At 53.7% G+C, this 23,889-nt stretch overlaps 1 protein-coding gene across 1 annotated transcript in view; it reads left to right on the top strand.

Moving 5' to 3' along the window:
* IGF2R (insulin like growth factor 2 receptor) overlaps positions 1-23,889 on the top strand; it is a 94,610-nt gene that overhangs the window by 52,074 nt on the left and 18,647 nt on the right. The window contains exons 13-35 of the mRNA XM_032837241.1: positions 116-256; positions 1,361-1,498; positions 2,112-2,259; positions 2,778-2,955; positions 3,591-3,706; positions 4,173-4,341; positions 5,525-5,704; positions 7,969-8,070; positions 9,189-9,290; positions 11,209-11,404; positions 12,176-12,346; positions 12,880-13,023; positions 13,103-13,278; positions 13,537-13,624; positions 14,108-14,323; positions 15,204-15,334; positions 15,590-15,687; positions 17,655-17,791; positions 18,617-18,807; positions 20,400-20,526; positions 21,348-21,467; positions 21,760-22,016; positions 22,327-22,545. Coding sequence (XP_032693132.1) covers positions 116-256; positions 1,361-1,498; positions 2,112-2,259; positions 2,778-2,955; positions 3,591-3,706; positions 4,173-4,341; positions 5,525-5,704; positions 7,969-8,070; positions 9,189-9,290; positions 11,209-11,404; positions 12,176-12,346; positions 12,880-13,023; positions 13,103-13,278; positions 13,537-13,624; positions 14,108-14,323; positions 15,204-15,334; positions 15,590-15,687; positions 17,655-17,791; positions 18,617-18,807; positions 20,400-20,526; positions 21,348-21,467; positions 21,760-22,016; positions 22,327-22,545 — 3,545 coding nt within the window. The remainder of the gene's footprint in view (positions 1-115; positions 257-1,360; positions 1,499-2,111; positions 2,260-2,777; positions 2,956-3,590; positions 3,707-4,172; positions 4,342-5,524; positions 5,705-7,968; positions 8,071-9,188; positions 9,291-11,208; positions 11,405-12,175; positions 12,347-12,879; positions 13,024-13,102; positions 13,279-13,536; positions 13,625-14,107; positions 14,324-15,203; positions 15,335-15,589; positions 15,688-17,654; positions 17,792-18,616; positions 18,808-20,399; positions 20,527-21,347; positions 21,468-21,759; positions 22,017-22,326; positions 22,546-23,889) is intronic.

The following is a 23,889-nucleotide window of genomic DNA, read 5'->3' on the forward strand; positions in this document are numbered from 1 at the left end:
ACTGGGTGGGCTGGGGAGAGGTCACAGCACCCCGCTGGGTCCTGGCTGACGCGTTTCTACCTCTTTTTTTACATCGTCATTTATAAGTATGTCTTCCGTTTTCCCTTTCTTCCAGATAAGGATGGATTTAAAAGTCTAGGCAAGTTCGTTTCTTCTCCCATGAAAGAGAACGGGAACCTTCAGCTCTCCTATTCTGACGGTAGCGACTGTGGCCACAAGAAGATAACAACTAACATAACACTAATCTGTAAACCAGGTGAGCCCTTTTGAGAAAGGGGAGAGGCGACATGTGCTGGTGGCTTCTGTCCCAGGTGAGACTGCGCCCTTCGTTTCTGTTTCTCATGGGCCGCTGCCGAGAGGGGGAGGTAGAAAGGGTTCGTACCACACATTTCCAGTTCTAGAACCTACAGAGGCGGTCTGTGGATTTGAGCCCCCAGCCCCCACCCAAGACCAGTCCAGAAATGGAGAAACCATATGGTGTCGAGAGCGTCATGTTGCAATTTTCCAAATGAGTTATGGGTCTCAGTGCGGCTTCCTCTTCCTTGGGATTGATACCGCGCGGCTGTGCGGCTGCTTTACTTCCTCCAAAGGGGGAAAATCGTAAGCGCTTGAAAAATGTTGTCTGTGATCTCACCCTTTAGAGACAATGCTCTTCTTCACTTATCTATATTTATAGGTTTACATTGTTTTACAGGGTCAAAATCTGTGTATGTTCGGAATTTTTTTTTCAATGTTCCTCAAAACATGGCATTTTGTGAATACTCTTCTGTGTTTTGCAGTTATAGTTACAATTTTTAGGGACTTCCTTGTTGATAATGGTTTGGTCTTACTATTTTTAACCATTTTCCCTATTGTTGGATTAATAGCGTGTTTCCAGGGCTGGCGACTGTGCTGTTGCAGGTCCCCTGTCCGCCTCCTGTTGAAATGTTTTCTTTGGATAAGTGCCCAGCTGTGGGAGACAGTCAAGGGCTAGGACTGTTTTTTTGTTTTTGAGTGTTTTTTGAATTGTGGGTAATATATATGTAACACAAAATTTATTGTTTTTAAGAAACTGTAGTAAAATGCGCATAACATGAAATTTAACATTTGGCCTTCCTAGGGTGTCCGGGTTAGTGGCATGAAGCACATTCCCGGCGTCGTGCCGCCATCGCCACCGTCTGCCTCCAGAACTTTCTCATCTTCCCACTCTGTCCTCACTGAACACGAGCTCCCCACCCCCGTCCCTGGCAACTGCCCTTCTTTCTTGCCTCCACAGGTTTGACTACTCTATAAGAACCTCATGTCAGCGGAATCCCAGTATTTGTGGGACTATTTTTAGTTGAGGACCGATTAGTGATCCATTTGTCTTCCTCACTGACAGGTGATCTGGAAAGTGCTCCAGTCTTGAGAACCTCCGAGGACGATGGCTGCTTCTATGAGTTCGAGTGGCATACAGCCGCTGCCTGCGTGCTGTCCAAGACGGAGGGCGAGAACTGCACGGTCTTTGACTCCCAGGCAGGTGTGTGCACGCACACCACCTTGGTGGGGTGCCCTCTCCAACGGCTTAGGTTTTTTTTTCTTTTCTTAAGTATTTCCTGTGAGAGTTTAAGAGCTACCCCACTTGAGAATTAGACTAACACTGTTTCACCAGAGTTCTGGTGTCTGTGGAGATAATGAGGAAGCTACTACCTCTTAGATGCACGGTAGAGGGCGGTGTGCATTGAATACAGAATGTGAGGACCACAAGGAAATGAATGGTGTTTGGACAGCCTCTTTGCATGAATTAATGGCCTAGAAACCCGCCTTTGACTTTTCAAGAAGGTCACTGCTTTGTGGTCATCTAGCTTCACACGGACTGTTGGCTGTTCATCGGCAGTTTTGGGCCTTCAGTCTGGTTTTAGGTTAACGCAGTAAAGCCGGCATGGTGGGGGCAAATCCATCTCCAGGGGAGATGTCCGCCAGTGCAGTTCCTGTGGCCTGAGGGGAAAGCATCTCTTTGGCCATTTCGCGGCTCCCTGCCAATGGCCGGTTCCTGGGAAGACTGTCTTTGAAGCCGTGAGCCTGGGGCCACCCTTCTTGACTATGGTCTTACATATGACCTTACATATGGCATCGTTTTCACTCTTCCTTAGGGTTTTCTTTCGATCTGTCACCTCTCACAAAGAAAAATGGTGCATATAAAGTTGACACAGACAAGTATGAGTTCTACATAAATGTTTGCGGTGCGGTGTCTCTGAGTTCCTGTCCGCCAGGCTCCGGAGCCTGTCAAGTAGCAAAAATGCAAGTAACTTCCTTTTTAGTTATGGGCTTTCCTTAGATATCTCATACTGACAGATGTTTTATTCAGGAGTAGGTGTGTTCTCCACAGACATCATTGCTTTTCTGGGAGCGCTCAACTCTAAGAAGCCCTGGCCTCAAAAGCAGAGGATGCCAGGAGCTCCATTTCCTGGAAAGGGAGCAGGCCACACGCACACTCGGAGTTTATAATACCTTACTTCAGCAAAGCTTGCGTGTCTCGGTTGTTAGATACGCACATGTTTCTCTGTTCGGTGTGGTAATAGCTCAGTGGGGGTGGTTGTACCTTAAACCAGATATGCTGAGTGTGGCCTTGGGTCCTGGTGTGGGGTGAGGCTGCCCTTTGGCCCCACCCCAGACCCCGGTGATCTGTAGCCCAGGGTCACGGACATTACCCCTGTGCCCCCCACCCCTGCACTGCAGTGGCCTTGCTCCAGGTCACAGCATGACAGCCCCTCTGGCCCTGCTGTCCTTCCTAAGAGATGCTTGTTTGCTTGTTTTAGTGGTAATAAGGCTTGGAACTTGGGACTGAGCAATGCTAAACTGTCCTACTACGATGGCATGATCAAGTTGAACTACAAAGATGGCACGCCCTATAATAATGAAAAGCACACACCAAGAGCCACACTGATCACCTTCCTCTGTGACCGAGAGGCCGGAGTCGGTGTACCTGAGTATCAGGTAGGAGCTGTGCGGCGTGAGCACGCGTGGGCTTCCATCACCGAGGAGAGCCAGGAGGGAGAGAACCCTGGTCTCGTAAAGGCACGGGGCAAGACAACAGTGGGTGGAACAGGGCTGGTGACTTCTCTGGAATGAAATGAGGTTCTAACCACAGGTGAGGCGTGAGCTGTGGTCTTTCCTGGGGAGAATCCATCAATGTGTCTGGCTCCCTGAGACACAGGACCCTGTCATGGGCCCTTTATTTCGAAGCAGAGCTGTTATTTGTCTGGTTTCTTGGCCAATCAACATCTCCTATGATTTTAATTAATCTTTTTAGATTTGCCAGGGTACGTAGGCACCATTCATCCAAGCTGGTTATTCTTTGGGCTGTACACCTCGGTGGTTACCCACAACCCTGTTGATTTTGTGTACGAAACTTGCATCAGAAATCATGCTGATGCTACTCAGCTGAGTCCTAATTTATTACTGGGACATTGTCATTTGTAATAAGACAGGTGTAGATGGGCAAAGTAGACTTTCTTTCCTGTGGTTCTTACTTACGGAAAGTGCCCGCCATTTCTTAAATGCTGACTTTGTGTTAATGTTTTGCTTTTTCTTTGCCATATGTCCCGTTTCTCTCCTTGTCACGTGATCAGGAGGAAGATAACTCCACCTACAACTTCCGGTGGTACACCAGTTACGCCTGCCCAGTGGAGCCCCTGGAGTGCGTGGTGACTGACCCCTCCACGATGGAGCAGTATGATCTCTCCAGGTGAGGCCAGGGCCATCCCGCCCTTGGCCTGGGCCCCGGCCTGGGTCCAGGTTGGCTTAGGCTTGGCTGGTGAGCTCATAACTGGGTGGATAATGGGGAGTCAAGTAAGTTCTGGGGGTGCAGGGCCAAGATGGGGAGTTTTAAGCAGAAGGAATTCTAACAACGGTCTGGTCGCCTTTGTGACGTTCACTGCTCTTTGTCATAGCAAAGTCTGTCTCCAGCGGCATCATTTACAACACAGACTGTCAGTACAGAGGTGTGGGGGGAGGGGGCCGGTGCAGGGTCCGCTGCGTGCGAGTTCAGTGAAGGTCGAGCTAGTCATGGGTGTTGTGAGTCACAGTGAGCTGCATTCCGTGGTTTCACGGGTAGGGCAGTTTCGTCCTGTCTGTCCGTAACCTCTTAGAAACGACTAGTCGGACTGGGATCTGTTAGCATCAGAAGCATGCATTTTGCCTTCACATTTTAGTCTCGCGAAATCCGAGGGCGGTCGTGGAGGAAACTGGTACGCCATGGACAACGCGGGCGAGCACAGCTCGTGGAGGAAATACTACATAAACGTGTGTCGCCCTCTGAACCCGGTGCCGGGCTGCGATCGGTACGCGTCGGTGTGCCAGATGAGGTACAAGAATGAGCAGGTGGGTCTCGCCCTCCCTGCAGAGCACGTGACTCGGCGGGTGGAGGCGGGTATTTTAGAGTGGACCCAGCCCCTGGACAAAGCCCCCTGAGCTGGAGGAGCGCCCCCCACACGCGATCGCGCTCGAGTCGTCGTTCAGATTTAGAACATCACGAAATGCCTTGGAGCTGGCGGCCTCCGATCACGGCATGGGGTGGAGGATGTTCCGATGCCTGGTCTTGATGGAGCTCACGAGTGTCCTTCAGTCCGTAGCCTTCTGTGAAGAATGGCTTCATTTTTTGGCTCCAGAGGCTCTTGCTTCCGCTCATGCAGGGGAGCATGCTCGGGACCGTTGCTGTGGCTGTGGCGGGGCTGTGCGTGCTCCCTTGCTTGGGGCGCCTCCTCCCCGATCCAGCACAGTGACCGCCACAGCTCTGGGCCCTTTGCCTGTGTTCTTCATGCTCAGGGAATCTTAAAATAAAGATGTATGTGTGCTGCTTTGAAAATAGGGCGTCGTACGTCGGGAACGTACTTTTCCTGGTGCCTGTCATGTGGCAGCTTGGAGCGCACCCTGGTGGGCAGGAGTGACGTTCCCCGCTGTGTGTGTGTGGGCACACCCGTGTGTGTGTGGGCACACCCGTGTGTGCGCTCTCTGTTGGAGCGATGGCCTCAGAGTACAGTCCGTCCTCGTTGTCCATGGGTTCTGTGTTTGTGAATCACTGCCTTGCCAGCACAGGCCTGTGGCCCCAGATCAAAATCTGCAGTGCCCCAGTCCTTTGTGGATGTGTGTGGAGTGGCCCCAGAGTTCATTCCCAGCGGAGGCGGGGCCAGGCGAAGCTCTTCCTTCTCGAGGCCTGTCCGATCGACGACCGTGGAAGGGGACATGAGGGGCTGTGTGGGGTCTGGGGGCAGGGCCTGAGGCCCACCTTGGATGCCTGTTGGCACGGCCTCAGACCCATCACTCACCAAGTTTATTTTCATAAAATAAAATAGAATGTGCCAGCAGGAGTTCTCAGGATTTAAGATCATCATCTCTGTGGGATGGTGTCTGTATAGGTACGTGTTTCCCTGGGAGTGACGGGGCGATGTTTGTGGCCACTTCACAGATCACAAGTGCAGTGAATAACAAGAATCAGATGTAGCAGTCAGGAAGAAGCCTTGTTTTCTCTGCAGAGGGAAAACCTAATAGAACTGTTTGTTTGCAGGGCTCCTTTTCTGAGGTAGCATCCATTAGTAACTTGGGGGTCGCAAAGGCAGGCCCTATGGTGGAGGACAGCGGCAGCCTCCTCATAGAGTACGTGAACGGCTCGGCGTGCACCACCAGCGATGGGAGGCTGACCACCTACACCACCAGGATCCATCTCGTCTGTTCCAGGGGCAGCCTGGTAAGGCGCGCGTGGCCTGTGACCTTGCTTCCTTCAGGGTCTTCTGTGGCGGAGTGCCAGTCGATGTGTGTCTTCTGGAGATGAAGGGGTCTGGGATGGTGGTTCCTCTCAGGGTTTTGTGTGGACGCTATCCTGTCCCTTAGTTCTTTTCAGCTGGTGATGGGGGAATCCTGACGGCAGAACAGGTCTTAGGGACATTCATAGGCAAGGAAGCTGGGGTCAGTGCCGCTCAGGGCCACAGATGAACAGTGAGGGTTATGTGTGTAATTTGTGGGCAAATCAAGGATAAAAAATGAAGGCCAGGAAATAGAGAAAGTTACAGAGATTGCTTCTGTCCCTGATTTCCTCAGCCAGGGAAGAACAGAAGAAAAAATTCCACAAATAAAACTGCTCTGGGGGTCATTGTATGGTCCCAATCGTTTTCCTTAAAAAAAAAAAAAAAAAAGTCAGTAAATGTATATATAACATAAAATGTACCATTTAAGCCTTTTTTAGGCGTTCAATACAATGGCATGAAATACGTTCATGGTGTTATGCCCCATCCCTGGCTCTCATGCTCAGAACTTGGCTGTCACAAACCCAGTCGCTTTTTAACCTGGAGTTTCACATTTATATCTGGGTCATGTGTTTTTTGAATAATTGCCAGACTCTTAGATGAATGCAGAGTGTAGATAGTGGAATTCACATTAATTATCAAATAAGTTATTTAAAAGGGTCAGGTACGTGTGCTGAGTCCTCTGGCTTCATCGAAGGAAGAGCACAGTGTATCCAGTGCCGGCGGTCCCGTGGACTTTGTCCCCCACATTCCGGCTGCCTTGCAGATCCTGAGGTCTCTGTGTCATTTGCAAACACACGATTTTTTCCAGGAGATGATTTCTTTAGAGGTCAAGAAGGGGTCTCTGATAAGGGGATGAAGTTATTAGCTGGGTGAGTGTGGGCCGGTGTTGTGCAAGAGAGGTGCTCCATGACCGAGCAGTAAACGCATTCCGTGATTAGCCTGGGGTTGGGTTTGCTGCTTTCTTCCTCAGCCTCAGGAAGGGTTCCCAGCTGCCCTGCCCAGCCCTTGCCATCCTCTGGGCATGTCTGTGACCCCTCCTTAGAGCCTCGCCTGCCTCCCCCTTCCCACTGTGGTTTCTCGTTGCCGTGGACATACTGGACTGTTCCAGGTGGTTTTCCGGGGTCCTCAGTTGTCCAGCTTTCCTGTGACACCTTATGTGGACTGTTTTGTGTTTTCAGAGTGGCCGCGCATAGTCACTGTATCTCTGAGGGCCTGTGTGGGGCTGGCCATGCCCCATGCAGCCAGAGACCATGAGCAGGGGTCACGTCTGCAGGGTTCCGCAAGCCACGGGACTTTGAGAACGTTCACGCTAAAGCAGTTCCTTTTCACAAACACACTGTGGGGCAGTAGGGACTGATGTGCTTCTGTTTTACTGGGACGGGTGTCGAGGCCAAGAAGGTGGGGGACTTCCAGGTCCGAGGGTGCTCAGTGGGCAAGGTGTGGGCTCCCCATCAGGCGGCCGCCATGTCCTTCTCCTGCGAGCCTGGGCGGGTGTCCTGACTCCCTGGGCCCCTGTGTTCTCGTTTGTGTACACATGGTGGGTGATGACAGAACCGAGTTCCCAGGGTCATGGGGAGGCTCTGTTGAGAAATGCTAACAGAACTCCCAGTGGCGTGATAAACTGTCTCGGCGTGAGCTGCTGTTGCTGCAGAACGTGGTCCCGCGCATGTTAGGGGAACTTCTCTATCCAACAACCCCAGAAAAGTGCACAGAGTGTACGTGACACGGACAGCTGGGAGCACGCTCACACTGAGCTGGGAGCAGCTGCATGGAGCATGGGCGCCCCTTCCAGTCACTTCTCTGCCCCTGCGCTGGCCTCTGACCCCCCCAGGTCACTTCTCCTCAGTTTTCGGCTTATGTAGGTGAACTCTCTGTGCCTGGCTTCTCGCGTTGCGTTTTCTTAGCGTAGAGCGTTTCTCAGAAGCATGGGCTTAAACGCAAGACTTGGACCTCGGTTGTGCCGTTTACTGCCCCGTGACCTCAGGTGAATTTCGTGACATCCAAGCCTGAGGGGTACCATCTTTTTAGCAGGAATAATGAGGACATTCCATCGTAACTAGCTAGTGCACACAGGCGGCTGGCCGATCACGGACACACAGTTAAACGTTCAGTAGGGTCTGGCTGGTTTCATATATGAGGCTGCTGCTGTCTTGGGGAGATTGGGCTGTTCTGTTGTGCTGACTGTCCCCTGGGTTTACTCTTTCAGAATCCTCACCCCATATTTTCCCTCAGTTGGGAGTGTGTGGTCAGTTTCCTGTGGAACACAGAGGCCGCCTGTCCTATCCAAATAACGACGGACACAGACCAGGTACGGGTGCAGTCGTGGAGTGTCTCGGTGAGCCGGCTCTGAACCTTCCCAACTGGGTGTCCCGGCTCTGCACTTGCCCCTTTCCTCGTGCTTCCAGATCTGTTAGTGGTGCCCCCGTTTCCTGCGTGTTGACAGCAGACCTCTGGGAGTCCTGTTGCGTGGCTCTCCCCCACCCTGGCTCGCAGATGCTGGGCTAGGAACCAGACCCTCAGCCTTACTCCCTGCTGACTGCAGACTCCTGCCCTCTGGTCCATTCCCTTGTCCCGTTTGTGTTGCGGTGGCATCCCCTGCGGGCTCTGAGGGGTTCGCCGCTGCCGCCGAGGAGTGAGTGGTGAGCACATCGCTTTAAGATCTCACACGTACCAGTGCCCCGTCATCTACAGGACCTGGCCCATCTGTTTTGGTGTGATGCTCGACGTTCTAAAACTCCAACCCCAGCCCCGTTACTGCCATTTCTTCTGTGTGTTTGTTGCCATCCTGGCGTATCCTGCTCTTGGGCGTGGCCTGTGCTCGTGCCCTCCTGCGGGGCCTGGCAGCCGGCTGCGCTGGGATGTGCTCTGTGACTCCGAAGGGAGACTTGTGGTTCCCACAGCCCTGGCTGTTTTCTCCGTGGTGGGACTTCTTTCTCTCCCTCCACCTTCAAAATCTCTGCTTTAGCAGCAGAACCCAGGCTCACCTGAACGGCTGTTCCCAGCCAGGGTCGTGGGCTGGTGGAGTCTGCGGAGGGCGGGGAGGGCAGGGTGCCGCACTCTGTCCTCGGCCATACGTACCGCGGCTGGGGCTGCCGCTCCTTTCCCCGCATCTGGTTGACTGCGCAGGAAACAGACAAGGGGGAGGGGAAGGCTTACGACGTCTCTTAGAAGAGAAGGGATGTGAGGTACCTTGTCGTGCCTCCCATCACCATTGCCTTTAAGTGAATAAGTGAGGTGGAAAACAGAACACTTAAACCAACTTTAAGATTTTTTGCTTGTTTTTGTTCTTAATCAATCATGCTCGCTGTCTGCTGGGGGTTTGAGGTCAGTGAGAAGCCTGTGTTCTGTGAGGTCCGTGCGCGCAGGCTTTGTAGGTACGCTGTGTTGTCTGAGTTCCTGTGTCTCTTTCCCCCCTTGCTCCTGCAGGCCTGTTCCATAAGGGACCCGAACAGTGGCTTTGTGTTCGATCTTAACCCGCTGAACACTTCCCAAGGATACGTGGTCCCGGGAATCGGGAAGACTTTTGTGGTAAGAGTTATGTGATGAATTTCCAGTTTGCTTTGAAACAAGGCAGTATGCACTGAAGTCACCCGCAGCTGGTGTGGCTGGTGGCCGGTGTCTTTAGGAATGGCACAGCGATGGCAGCTCTCACCCAGGAGGAGGCGAAAAATCCAAATTCAAGGGGAAAGGGAGGAAAAACTCAGTCCCATCCTGCTGTAGTGCTGATGTGAAGGTGCCATTTTTCCAAAAATAAATTATTCCTGATCTGTTGCTGTGTGTCTGGAGCCGTGGTTTTGGGCCAGCAGTGTCAGAGTCACCTGGAATTTGTTAGAAATACAGATTTTTGTGCGGTGGGTCCATCCGTTTTTTTTTTTTAATTTTTTTTTTTAAAGATTTTATTTATTGATTTGACAGAGAGAGATCACAAGTAGACAGAGAGGCAGGCAGAGAGAGAGAGAGAGAGAGAGAGAGAGGGAAGTAGGCTCCCCGCTGAGCAGAGAGCCCGATGCGGGACTCGATCCCAGGACCCTGAGATCATGACCTGAGCTGAAGGCAGAGGCTTAACCCACTGAGCCACCCAGGTGCCCCCATCCGTTTGTTTTAACCATCCCCCAGGTGATTCCGATGCCCCCTGGAGTCTGAGAACCACCAGTCAAGAGGAATGGTAGTTACCTGATCCTAGAAAAGAGAGATGACCCAGGTGCTATGTTCTAGAATCTTCTGACAGCACTTCTTTCATTGATAGGCCTGGTGGAATGAGAGAATAATCTTCGAAAACACGAAGTTGGGATAAGAACGTTTTTTGTAGATGTGATACCGAGGTGTGGGTACACCTCACGCAGGAGAGCTTACAGCTTGTTTGGCTGCCCCGCAGAGCGCTGCACAGCGTTGCCCTCAGCAGTTCTTTGGCAGGTCCTCCACCTACCCCCAACTCCCAAATCCTTCAGGTAGTTCGGTTTACAGCAGGTGAGGGCGCACGTGCCCACATGTGAGAGTGAGAGGCAGGCAGGCAGACAAGAACGTTGTTGACCCATGTAGAGGACGTGCTGGAAGGTACTCTGCCTCATAAAGAATGTGCTAGAAGCAGGCCAGCCAGGCTCTGCCTGTGGCTGCTGGCAGGGGCGTCAGGAGGTGGCAGGTGTGTTGAGGTTCCTGGGCGACAGCACAGCCTGCTGCCATCTACTTAGGTCAACACGGCCTTCCAGCCGGCTCCCCGGCTTTGTGCCCTCGTCCCCTGGGCCTGCTGGGCTCCGCCGCCCCCAGGTCCCCCTGGGGCCCTCCCTCGCTGCTGAAGCTGCTGAGGGAGACATCTGCCCGGGGCCTGCACCCTCAGTCGGAGGGGCTGCAGGTGAAGGCAGCCAGAAGCCAGTGCCCACGGCTCAGCAGGGCAGGCCCGGGCTTCTCTCAGCCCTGTTGCTCATTCACAGACAAGACCTTGAAAGAAGGAAAGGGAACCCACCCCAGCATTTTGTCCCCGAGCCCACCCGGTGGCTGAGCCCCTAACTGGCCATTTCCGGAGTAGGGGGCTTCAGTTTTTAAGAAAAGTGCTTTCAGCGTGTGACCTCGATGGTGGACATGCTGTCCGTGAGCGCTTAGTGGAAGCAGAGGAGCCGCCCTGTGTCTTCCTGCCACAGAACGTGTCCTGCCTCGCTGTCTGGACAACGCGCTGTCCACATTCTGTCCCCTGCGACGAGCCTCTTGCCATCATGGACGTGGCGCCATGTCCGTAAACGCGCTGTGCGTTCCTCTGAAGCAGCTCACGGGCACTGTCACTGGATTTCAGATGTTGCCTTTCGTGCAAGCTTCAGGGCTTAGCGGCCCGAGCGTGTGGTTGGCGACTTGAGCACCGTCTGGGTCACGGGATGGCGTTTGAGTTGCAGGGGCTCTTGGTGGTGAATTACGTGGCCCGAGTTAACGTGTGTGGTTCTCGCTGTCTGGCCCCCAGTTTAACGTGTGTGGTACGATGCCCGTGTGCGGGACCTTCGATGGAAAACCAGCCTCTGGCTGTGAGGCGGAGACTGAGACAGAGGGTCTCAAGAATCTGAAGCCAGAAAGGCCGGTTGGACTGGAGAAAAGCCTGCAGCTGTCCACGGAGGGCTTTATAACCCTGACCTACAAAGGGCCACTTTCCCCCGCCACAGGTGAGCTCTGGACCATTTGTGGTGCACCTCTTGGGTGTCCCGGGGTCTTCGTGACTGGGAACCTTCTGGGCATGTACCGAGAGCCACCTGCTGTCCTGCCCCCCACCTCCTGCCTCTGGGCCGTGGCCCCACACTCCCAAATCGACCTGTGTGCTGTGCCAGGCCCCGACGAGCGGCCCTTTCACGAGCGGGGTTGTGCTGTTGGCTCTCCTTCCTCCTGCCCCATCCCCAGCCTCCCCACAGCCAGTCCCTCAGGTGGTTCTTGGACGTAAAGCTTTGCGATCTCTGGCTTCTACTAAACCTCTTTGCTCCAGTTCCCTCCCGGACCGAGTGGGGGTGATGGCATCACCTGCCGTCCCCGTGGACTGCTGCGGCTCCTTCCGTGGCCTGCTGCCACCCTGGCCGCAGGAGCCCTTCAGTGCCCCCCCCCACAACCTCCCCAGTATTCCGTGTTCGGAAACATGTCTTTCGTTCACTCCTGTGTACTAGGAACTCATTATCGTCTGGGAATCGATGACATCCGCTCATTGCTGCGGTTCCCTGTTTTCTGGAATATCAGGACAGAGGACGTTTTGTTCACCCCATGAGCCCGTGGTTGTGTGGATCACTGTTGCAGTGAGAGTGGCTACTCAGCAGTTCATGTCAGACCAGCATGGTGGTGTCGTCATTTTAAAGGGGGGCTGTGAGGTTTGTTCCCAGTGGCTGCTGCTGCTCTGGGATGAATCGTGATGGCTGCTCTGTTTCTTAAAGTCTGGCCTCTTCGTTCCCCAGGGACCGCTGATACCTTTATCATCCGCTTCGTTTGCAACGATGATGTTTACCCAGGGAACTCCACATTCCTGCATCAGGACATTGACTCTGGCCGGGGGATCCGAAACACTTTCTTTGAGTTTGAGACTGCACTGGCCTGCGTCCCTTCTCCTGTGGATTGCCAGGTCACAGGTAAGACTGAGAGGACCCGGCTTAGGAGGCTGGTCGAGGGCATGCGTGTGTGTGTGAGTCTGTCTACACGCACGTGTAAGCGTGTGGTCGTGTGTGGCGTGTTTGTGTTCTGTGCCTCTTTGATCCTTACGCTTGAGATGTTTCTCTTGAAGAGAATCTGGACTAAGGGTTTTAATCTATATTTTGGGATCAGAAGCTGCTTAAGAACAGAAGAAAACTCAGGGGAAAGAAATATTATCAGATCTTATTGGAGGACCTAAAAGAAAGGCTGTGAAGCTGTGTAAGGTGCACCCCGGATGCCCAACAGGGTCCCCAGGAGGCCTCGGGCTCTGTACCTCCTGTCAGTGGTTCCCCTTGCGAAGGGCAGCTTAGAGGCGCAGAGTGAGTGTATGTGTCTGTAGGAAGACTCTGGGCTTCCTGTGGCTCTCCTGAGTCCTTAGCAACCGGTGTCAATTTCGTGCATGAGGGGTCTGCAGTCAGGAGTCTTTGGTCAACGAGAAAGCAGGGCTAGCCTGTGTTTCTGTGTATTTCAGACGATGCTGGGAATGAGTATGACCTGAGTGGCTTAAGCAGAGTCAGGAAGCCCTGGACTGCTGTGGACACCTCGGCTGATGGAAGAAAGAGAACTTTCTATTTGAGTGTTTGCAACCCTCTCCCTTATATTCCTGGATGCCACGGTGAGTTGAGAGCATCTGACTTGAGTTCCATCTGCCCTCCTCCCGTCCCCTGCCCCAGACGAGCTCCCGGCTCTTGCAGGCAGCGCGGTGGGGTCCTGCCTGGTGTCAGAAGACAACAGCTGGAACCTGGGCGTGGTGCAGATCAGCCCTCAGGCTGCGGCGAATGGGTCCCTGAGTATCGTCTACGTCAATGGTGACAAGTGCGGGAACCAGCGCTTCTCCACCAGGATCACGCTCGAGTGCGCTCAGACCTCGGTGCGTGAGCGGATGAATGCCAGCGCCTGCCTGTTGGCGCCTCCCTTCTCTCCGTCTTCTCTCTGAGTTCAGAGCTGCCCCTGCTTTCCTGGGTTTTAGGCCTTCAGTAGCATTTGGCTAGATTCTTCTCCATGTCCTGCGTGTTTAATGAGTGCTCTGTGTTTTTCCTCGTGGAGATTGAAAGTTGGATGTTAATTGTGGCTATCTTTCTGACTGACTTTAAAACATAAAAACGTAAGTTGTTGGTTTCTATTATAGGGATCCCCAACATTTCAGCTTCTGGATGATTGTGAGTATGTGTTTGTCTGGAGAACGGTGGAAGCCTGTCCCGTCATCAGAGTGGAAGGTAAGACCTGGGGCCCAGCCCCCCAATAGTTGTAAACGGCTGAAGTAGCAGAGACTCCAGACAGCATCCTAGGCGCAAAACCCCGTCGCGTTGGCCATGTGCATGGTCCTGAGATGCTACGTAGCGGAGGGATCGTTTCCTACCCGTGGGTTTTGACTCTGGTGCTTGGCTGACTTTGCCAGTGACCTCCTCCTCACCTGCCTGGAGTGATGGTGGGTTATTGCCTTCCTGCGTTTAGGAATCTTAACTTGGGGCTTTGATTGGTTGAGTGGATCTTTACCCTGTGACCTTGGCGTTTCTGGAAGGCTGTCTGATAGGCAGTTTGTACTGTGTGTACAAGCACAGTGAGAAAACGTGGAAATGGCATTTAATGCTTATTTTAAGACAGTAATCACCTGATTAAACATTGGAAGACGTTTTTTGCCCGACATTGTGAGTGTCAGTGGGATCACGGTTGCCCTTCATTTCTGTGTGTTCTTGAAGGAGACAACTGTGAGGTGAAGGACCCGAGGCACGGCAACTTGTACGACCTGAAGCCGCTGGCTGTCAACGACACCATTGTGAGCGCGGGCGAGTACACCTATTACTTCCGCGTCTGTGGCACGCTGTCCTCAAAGGTCTGCTCCACTAGCGACAAGTCCAAGGTGATCTCATCGTGTCAGGAGAAGCGGGGACCCGAGGGATTTCAGAAAGTGGCAGGTACCGTGCGTTTTTTTCTGCTCTTGTGCAAGAGAGGAATTACGTATTAAGGTGTTATGCTGCAGGGGGGCCTCTTTCTAGAGTCGGAAGAAAGCTACGTTCTGGTGAAATATTAATGGTGCTTCTGATGTCATTTGATTTTCTTAAGCAGAACGTGTACTGGCAGATGATGTTAGAGCATCTTATCTATTTGTTCTTAGCAATTCAGCTGCTGATGCTTTATTTTAACTCGGGGCAGGCTGAAGTAGCCAGTGGTGGGTGTTCTGAGGTAGTACTTTCTAGAGTTGAGTCAGAGGGGAGGCATCTAGGACGGGGTTTGGCTCGGAACTTACAGCGCAGGCTGTTGTTCACCGTGCTGCCTCAGCAGCTGGGCGAAGCTGTGTTTAAGAACGTTTAAAGATTGTATTGTAGAAAGCGTGAGAGAGCTCGTGGGCACAAGGTGGGGGGAGGGGCAGAGGCAAAGGGAGAGGAGCTCAGGCAGACTCCTCCTTGAACACGGGTTCGATCCCGCGGCCCTGAGATCACGACCTGAGCCGAAACCAGGAGTCGGACGCTTAACTGAGCCACCTGGGTGCCCCTAAGTTTAAGAACTTTGAAAAAGAAGTAGCTGGTGTGACAAGTGTGTGGGGGAACTCGTAGGGGCCACCTCTCAGGTGACGAGGCTGGGGAGTGGCTGCCGCTCGTTGTTCCCACCATGAGTCTGTAACGTGGTAACCTGGGGCGAGAGGAGGCCTGCGGTACAGCGCGGCCGAGAGTAGGTTCCAGCACCCGGGGCCAGGCGTGCCCGTTCTTCTAGCCCTTTGCTCAGGGGATGTGATGGGTCTGCTAGGGCAGGCATGGTGGCGCCAGTCCTGGTTTTGATCCCGTTCTCTCTGAGCAGGTCTCCTCACTCAGAAGCTGACGTATGAGAATGGCTTGTTGAAGATGAACTACACGGGGGGGGACACTTGCCATAAGGTGTACCAGCGCTCCACAACCATCTTCTTCTACTGTGACCGGAGCACCCAGAGGGTGAGTGGACTCCCAGCTGCGGGGCGGCCGCCTGGCCAGGTACGGCTTCCCCACGCTCCCGGCCCTCCGTCCGCTCTGGAGTTTCAGACTCCCCCGGCTGGTTGAGTTTAGATGCCTCAGTTACAGAAGGTGCGTCGGGAACCCTGGTCAGCTTGTGTGGCCCTTCGTGACCACCCTTTCCCGTGTTCGCTCCCGAGATCCGAAGTGTGAGGAGCGAGCTGGAGCGCCCCCTCTGACGCGTCTCTCCCCTTCCAGCCGGTGTTTCTCAGGGAGACTTCAGACTGCTCCTACCTGTTCGAGTGGCGGACGCAGTACGCCTGTGCGCCTTTCGACCTGACCGAGTGCTCCTTCAAGTGAGTGGACGCGTCTGTTGACTCTTCCTCACGTCGGAGGAACTTGGGCCAGCTTTGGTGTTTGGGGGACGGGAGGTTAGCTTAGGTGGTTTCTCTAAGCCTTCGTCCCTTCCTAGTCAGATGAGCACTGGGACTAGGTGAACTTCCAAATCCTTCACAGCTTCGGGTCAGGGATTATTTTGGGTTAAGAACCACACCGGGAGGCGATTGCAGTTGGGACAGAAAACCTCGCGTGATTCCCAGGTGTAAGTGCAGCGGAGTGACCAGGACATCACCTGGCCTCCACTCCACCCTCGCACGCTGCTTGTGTCTGGGGGCACAACAGCGAAGAAGGTGTGGAGAGGATGAGGGGCTGGGTGGTGTGGGAGATGCGGCCCCCAGACGTAGGTTTTCGGGGGCGGTCGGTGGCTCTTTTGGTCTCAGGTCACCTGTGGTTCCTGGAATTGGGTGGTTTTGGGTGTTCTTGAGGTAAGAGAGAGGGCTTTACGGTGTATGACTCCCAACAAGAGTTGTCTTTGGAACTGTCACAAAATAGGCACGTTGTATCCCATCCCTGGAGGTTTTGTCTGTGGTTCTGAGCGGGTAAGGGACATGCTGCCTCTTCTGCTGTGTGATGACCTGAAAGGGATCGCAGGGGGTGTCACATTCATTCTCCTGGGGGAGAGTAGAGTCACTTCCGTGTTTTCCTTCCTTCCTCTTCTGTTTGGTTGCGCTCTCTCCTTTCGTTTGGGTAAAGTAATTACTCTTTGAGTTTCAGTAACGTATGGTAAAGCGCACATTCGGGAATCTGTATTTAGTGACATTGAATCGTCATTTGTTTTGAGATGTTTCTTTTTCCAACAAAATGGCCTCGTGAGCGTTTCCTTGTGAAACCAATTCATTTCTCATTTCTAGCGGGTGTGGACGACCTCTGAGTGGATAGCCCTGATTGGCTTAGCCATTCTTACTGCCCTTTGAGGCTGTCTTCCGTTTTCTGAGATTTGTGTACAAAGAGTCTTTTTTTATATTTTTGTACATAGAGCTTTTCCTATCATGTTTTTTATGCTCCATTTTTAAAAGAATTAAGTCAAAAATGGAATAATCAGTTAGAACGGAAGCTTACACATGCACATTGTAATAAATTCACGGAAGTACAGAAATGTATACAGTGAGGTCACCTGCTCGGTAAGTTTTTCTCTGACCACGCCATCTAAAATCTCAACCTCCCCCCAACCACCCAGCCCCAGACTTTTTTCCTCTTTGGCGTTAATTGCCCTCTGACATACTCTATACTTAAAAAAACTTGTATCCTGTTTCTCCTGGTAATTTCTGTGAATTGCATAAGATGGGTGATTTGTATCTTTTTGGGTCAATATAACACCCTCAGCTTAGCACATATGTTTTGAACCAGTGGGTGCTTTCCGGTCTCCTCTTCCTGCTGGGACCTCATGGGGTGGCGTCTGTGATTGCGCCTCTGCTCCAGTTGGACCTGGCGCCCCCGGGGACAGACGCTTGTCTTGCTCCCCATTAACACCGCGCCTGCTGTGGGGTTGGCTCTGAGGAACGGTTGTGTGTGGGGTGTGTACAGTAGTGAACTTCAGCCCGAGCAGACCGTCCGCACCAGTGCACCTGCACTCCTGTGACCGCGGTTGCCTTGGGGCTGGACGGCAGGTGGCTGCCGCTGGGAGTGCTCTGTGGCGTACGCTGTTTGCCCTGAGCTCAGGGAGTGCTTCCTTTGCAGGCTTCGTCTCTGCCCTTCTTTGGATTAATACAGACTTTGCTGAGCCAAGTCGTGAAGTTTCCTGAGCTCAGGTTCTGATTCTGACGCAAGGTGGCCGGCGAGGTTCAGTCTGAAGTTCTGTGCCTGGGTGGGACCTGAGGCCCAGGATGTCAGGCCCAGCCTGCACCTCAAATATCGAGCCTTCCCAGTGCTCGGTGTCCACCCGCAGTACCCGGTGAGCCTAACCGCAGTGTTCTCTTCCCTCCAGAGACGGGGCTGGTAACACCTTCGACCTCTCGTCCCTGGCAAGGTACAGTGACAACTGGGAAGCCGTCACAAGGACAGGAGCCACCGAGCACTACCTCATCAACGTTTGCAAGTCTCTGTCTCCCCAGGCTGGCTCCGGTGAGAGATGACTCCTGGTGGGCAGATGGCTTGTGGTCAGACTGGGGGCAGATCAAGCAAGAACAGGGTTCTGTGAAGGTGCTTTGGCCACGAGGTGGCAGGAGGATGTAATTATTTAAGGGTTTCAGAACTGATCCCTGGGATGGTCTAGCAGAAGTCCTTGTTGGGGAAAAAAAAAAAAAAAAGAAGTCCTTGTTGAAGGCTCTGCTGGGAACATAGTAATGTTGTTTGAGCATGAGTTGGAGGCAGGTGGTGGGAATCATGGTGGCAAGTGACTCTTAGCAGGGTAGGAGGAGACACAGGGAGTGAAAGAGTTTGAGCGTGTGCCTGTGTTTACTGAGAGTGATGTGGGTGGGTGAGCCTTTTCACTTGAGGTAGTGGCCCGCTTCCCCTCACTTTCTGTGTCAGGCAGATCAGTGACAGCGTGGTTCCTAATCCATGAGGTGGGACTGGTTTTTATGCAGGGCAGATAGCACAGACGTTTTAGGGACTGGGAAATCAGCAGAGTTCTCAGTAACTCATAAAGATGGTCCTTGAATGTGGGCCATTTGAAATGTCCAGTTGGCTTATCTAGGTATTTTAGCTTCAACACACTGGGGATTCAGAAATAATTCAGGCTGTGAAATCTTGGATTCTCCCCACACCCCGTGCCTACCCCCTTCCGTCTGAAGTAAAACAGCATTTAACTGAGAAGTCCTGTGGCATCTTTGTCATCTCACGTGGAAGAAGCAGCAGATACCAAGTGTATCGCACGTCTGACGTTACTTACAGATAAATTGCAGACTGGAAAATCAGCAAAGGTAACGACTGTGTCTCCTTTCACAGAGCCGTGCCCTCCGGAAGCGGCCGCGTGTCTCCTGAGTGGCTCCAAGCCTGTGAACCTTGGCAGGGTGAGCGAGGGGCCACAGTGGAGAGATGGTGCCACCGTCCTGAAATATGTCGATGGCGACCTGTGTCCAGACCAGATTCGGAAGAAGTCAACCACCATCCGCTTCACCTGTAGCGAGAGTCAAGTGGTAAGTGACACAGTTTCCTGAGCCCCCAGTGCGGCAGCTCTGGGCCCGTACGGATCCCAGGGCCCGTGAGATGGCCTGACTTCCCCTGGGGTGTGAGTGGAGGGTGCAGTGCTTGGGACACCCTGCTGGACAGCGGGTGGTGGCCGTGTTGCCTCAGCCCTGTGGCTCGTGGGCACCTACCTCTCTTTGCTGACTCCTGGGGTGTCGGACTTGGAGTTCTAGTCTCAGAATTAGTGGATTCTCCTTGAAGTTTGGTCCCCGGAAGGCCCCCTATGGCTGTAGAGCAAACTGCTATTTGACAGTGCCCTTTGCCTTTACGGATGCAGCTTGGGAGAAGCCGGAGGTGAGACAGACTGGGTTCAGGGCTGCTCTGTGCTTCCTAGCTTGCTTACTTAGCTATGCTGGACTGTTCCACGTGAGTAACACGAGCTGTTCCCATCTCGCCAAATCGTCCTGAGTTTAGAGAGAAGACGGAGGGGCTGGGCATCACTGCTGGTGCACGGCTGGGGTGCGGTAAATGGGGGCCGGGCTCGTTTCCGTGGTCCATGCCTCTCTCTGAGGGGTTGCTGTGTGTGAAGTTGAGCAGGTGTGGGACTGAATGGTTTCTCTAGACTGTTATTTCCCACAGGAACGTCTCCACATGTGAGATGAAGGTGAAGCCCCACGTGCTATTCAAAATTAGGGTTGTAGCTAATTTTTGGAATAAGGTCAAGCCGGACCAGCCCACTCAGTGTTCTAGGATGGAGGGCCCACTGGCTCCAGCTGTGTTTGGCCAGCAGTGGCAGGAGGAGCTCTGGGGTCTGCCCTCTGACAGGAGCAGCAGCTGGGGCTTCCTCCTCGGGGAGCTGTACAGAGGCTTAGCCTAGACGGGAGCCACTGGGGACTGGACTCCTGGGCCCCGATGGACCTTTTCAGCTCCGTAACTGGCTGAGGCTCGTGGCAGAGGAAGAAGGAGTTGATGGACATGTGGGAAGAGACATGAGGGTGGTGTGTGAGGGGCTCTGCTGGTGGGTGGCCCAGGAGGCTGGGCTGCAGGGTGGGCTGTGGCCTCATGGCTAAGCTGCTACAGGTTTATCTGGAAAGGAGTGTACCCTCTGCATTGGTCTTAGCAGCTCTGTTGTGGACAGGAGGCTTGGGGAAATACAGAGGGGCCTTCGCCAGTGCAAGTGGAGGATGAGTAGAGGAAATGATAAGTTCTCTGGCTGGGGCTCTTGGTTTAGTCTGTAGTAACGGATTTAGTTCCTTTGTGTTTCAGAGTGTTACCAGCTATGTGCTCCTTCCTGACTCACCAGAGCCTTCGAGCCTGCTTCCTCACCCTGTCCCCTGCCTGCCTTCCCTAGCTGTAGCTGTAGGAGAATTTCCGTGTTCCTCCAAGTGGATTTCTGGCTCTGAGTCTGTCTCACCTTGCGTGTGTGAAGGCCCCAGTGCAATCCCAGGAAGATCTTGACCCTTTGCTTTTCTCGGTCTGCCCTCGGTCCATAAAGACCTGACCAAAATTCAGCGTGGTGCTGCAGAGAAGCTCTTAACTTGATGTAAGCTGACGTGTCGTAGAAATTGTGCCGTGTTGGCAGTGCTCTGTCCTTTGCTTGTAGAACTCCAGGCCCATGTTCATCAGTGCGGTGGAAGACTGCGAGTATACCTTTTCCTGGCCCACACCGGCTGCCTGTCCTGTGAGGAGCAACGTGCACGACAACTGCCAAGTCACCAACCCCGCCACAGGTGAGGGGCACTGCCAGTCACCAACCCCGCCACACTGACAGATGCCACCAGTCACCAAACCCCCCCCCCAGTGAGGGACACTATTAATCACCACCCTCCCCCCACCACACACACCGTGAGCAACACTGCCAGTCACCCACCCCAATAGTGAGGGACATTGCCGGACACCAGTGCCTGATAGCGAGTCATCAGTGCCCATAGTGAGGGACCTAACGTGAAGCTGGGGAGCAGGATACCCTTGGGCAGCAGCATTCTCTGCACGTGTGTGCACGTTGGCCGCTTGTTTGGCTCTACCCAGTTGTGTTTACCTGGATTTCTTTGGTGGGGAAGACACTGATCCGCCTCCCCGCGAGCCTTGCTGTCCCAAACTCCTGCTTCCGAGGGTGCCGGTCCCAGCAGCTGAGGCTTGCAGAGTTGCCTGGAGTCAGTGTCCTTGTGTTAACCTTCCAGTAGTCGTGTGGGGGCAGCTGGGAGACTGCGACTGCATGGCTGTGCTGGGGACCCAGCAGGCTGCAGCTGGCAGCCCTTGGCCACGGGAGGGATGCCGTCAGGCCCTCCCGAATCCCACAATCCTAGTGGCTGCTGTGGCCCAGCCCCAAGGACACTCAGAGGCGCTGTTGCCTGAGGAGAGATGAGCTATCCTATAAACTTGGAGACCACAGCCTCATGGTACAGACTAGTGGGCCAGGAGCCTTTTTAAGGCCCGGTCAGTGAACGAGGCAAGTGGGGGACTCCCAGCAGGAGTCACAAGTCCGGAGAACCAGCGTGGTCCACGTGTGAGTGTGCTGGCATCACCGTGCGTCCCCCTGCCCCCCTTTCAGGACATCTGTTTGACCTGAGCTCTTTAAGTGGCAGAGCGGGACACACGGCCGCTTACAGTGAGAAGGGGCTCGTGTTCATCAGCGTCTGTGACGACAATGAAAACTGCTCCCCCGGTGTGGGTAAGTGCTTTGGCTTCCTGCCTGTCGCCTGGCTCTCCCGTCCCCAGGGCTGTCCCCAGCCCCCACGTTCCTGTGGCAAAAGAGAGGAGTGGATCTGAAGACCCATCACCTTCCTTGCTCTAATACTCTGCACACGTGGGGGAGGCACGGGACACGTGATGGAGTAGTAGACGCAGGACGCCTGCCGGAACCACGCTGGGCACTCAGAGTGATGAGCGTTAGCTCTGGGTTTGGAGACAGCTGGTCATCGGAGTCCATGACTGTGTTTCCCTCTCCCTCCATGTTCGCGCAGGGGCCTGCTTCGGGCAGACCAGGATCAGTGTGGGCAAGGCGAACAAGAGGCTGACCTACGTGGATCAGGTCTTACAGCTGGTGTATGAGGGCGGGTCCCCCTGTCCCTCCAAGTCCGGTCTGACCTACAAGAGTGTGATCAGCTTTGTGTGCAGGCCCGAGGTGGGGCCCACCAACAGGCCCATGCTCATCTCTCTCGACAAGCAGACGTGCACGCTCTTCTTTTCCTGGCACACACCTCTGGCCTGCGAGCAGGTGGTGAGTCTGGGGCCCGTGTGACCTCTGAGAAGGGCTTTCCTGACGCCTGGGTACCCATAGCTCAGGTGGGCCCTGCTCCCCCCACCGGCTTTCCTCAGTTCACTGTCCCCCGCCACTCCCCTCCGGAGGGCAGCCCGCACCGCTCAGCCGCCCGCGGTGGTCCCAACAATGAGAAGGTGGGCCTGCCCATGCGTGGGGGAATATTGATGTTTTTTGTGCTGCTTTGTGCTACTGTTAAATTTCCTGGGGTGATTTTGAGGTGGTGAGGAGTGTTCTTGTGAACTCCAGTGAGGTCCTCCCTGTCTGACAGACGGAGTGCTCTGTGAGGAACGGAAGCTCCATTATCGACCTGTCCCCGCTCATCCACCGCACGGGGGGCTACGAGGCATATGACGAGAGTGAGGATGACACCTCCGACACCGGCCCTGACTTCTACATCAACGTCTGCCAGCCGCTGAACCCGATGCACGGGGTGCCTTGTCCCGCCGGCGCGGCTGTGTGCAAGGTTCCCGTCGACGGTCCCCCCATAGTAAGTATGCGAAGTGCGAGGCGGAAACGAGTTTTGCAGGATTTTCAACAATTGTCATGTTGTGTTTCTTGTTTTCAGTGGAGGGTTACTTAAGCAGAAAGGAGGGTGCAAGGGTCTGGGACTGTGTCCTGGGTCCAGTTGGGGAAGATGAACGTAGGGATTTGTGCCGCGAGCCATCGGCTGATGATGGCAGCCTGAGGGTCTCCTCGTAGTGGAAGGAACCGCGAACACATGTGAGTAGCTAGACTTCTGGTGTCATGTTAGGATTCTCAAGGTTGACCCTGATCAGGAAACTTTTCTGTAAAGTGGCAAGAAAGAACACCGATAACTTGATTTCTTTCTTTGAAATGTATGTCTTGGATACAGAAAGGTTGCCCCTCCCGAGCACATTGGCAAATGGGTCCTCCTGGGGCATGAGCAGATCTACTGAGTGCTGGAGGCTCTGCCTCCTAGCACTTTGCAGTACAGCTTTGGCTCTTTGAAACTTGTCTTCATGTTTTATCACATCCCTGCTGTGCTTTATTATTTGAGCTGCATCTCAAAAGGGTCTGTTTTTTTCTTTTTAAGATTTTATTTTTTTATTTATTTGACAGACAGAGATCACAAGTAGGCAGAGAGGAGGGGGGAAGCAGGCTCCCTGCTGAGCAGAGAGCCCAATGCAGGGCTCGATCCCAGGACCCTGAGCCACCCAGGTGTCCCAAAGGATCTATCTGTAGGCTTTACACAGTCCTGTCATAAGATCTGGAAATGCCCTTTTTTTTTTCTTTAAAGATTTTATTAGAATGTGTGTGCGTGTGCGTGTGTGTGTGTGTACGTGAGTTGGGGGAGGGACAGTGGGAGAGGGAGAAGCAGGCTCCCCGCTGAGCAGAGAGTCCGACTTGGGGCCCAATCCCAGGACCCCGGGATCTTGACCTGAGCCGAAGGCAGACACTTAATTGACTGAGCCACCCAGGCGCCCCTGGAGATGTCCTTTTAAAAATGGGCATTATCTGCAGTGTCAGTGGGGAGAGGTGCTGGGAGTGGGTGGGGAAATTGATGGTGATAGGAGTCTCACAGAGTCCTACCTCCATGAGGAACCGAGGGCCTGTGTGTACCCACATCTTTGTAGGAAGCATTTCAGTGCTGTCCTCTCTGACCACCCAGGTTGGGACCTGGATGTGAGTCTTTTCTGAGAGGTTGGATCTGCTGTATTTTCCTGCCTGCCTGTCCTTTTTCAGATCTTAGAAACGATAGCCAGTTCCCTACTTGGAGCAGGCATCGTGTCATCGTGGCCTGAACATGCCCCACGGTGATGGACGAGAGCCCCACGGCTCGCTTTCCCACTCATCACCCACACACACACCA

The sequence above is a fragment of the Lontra canadensis genome, unplaced genomic scaffold, assembly GCF_010015895.1.
Source record: "Lontra canadensis isolate GAN:19392208 unplaced genomic scaffold, GSC_riverotter_1.0 scaffold97, whole genome shotgun sequence".
NCBI classification, from domain to species: Eukaryota; Metazoa; Chordata; class Mammalia; order Carnivora; family Mustelidae; genus Lontra; species Lontra canadensis.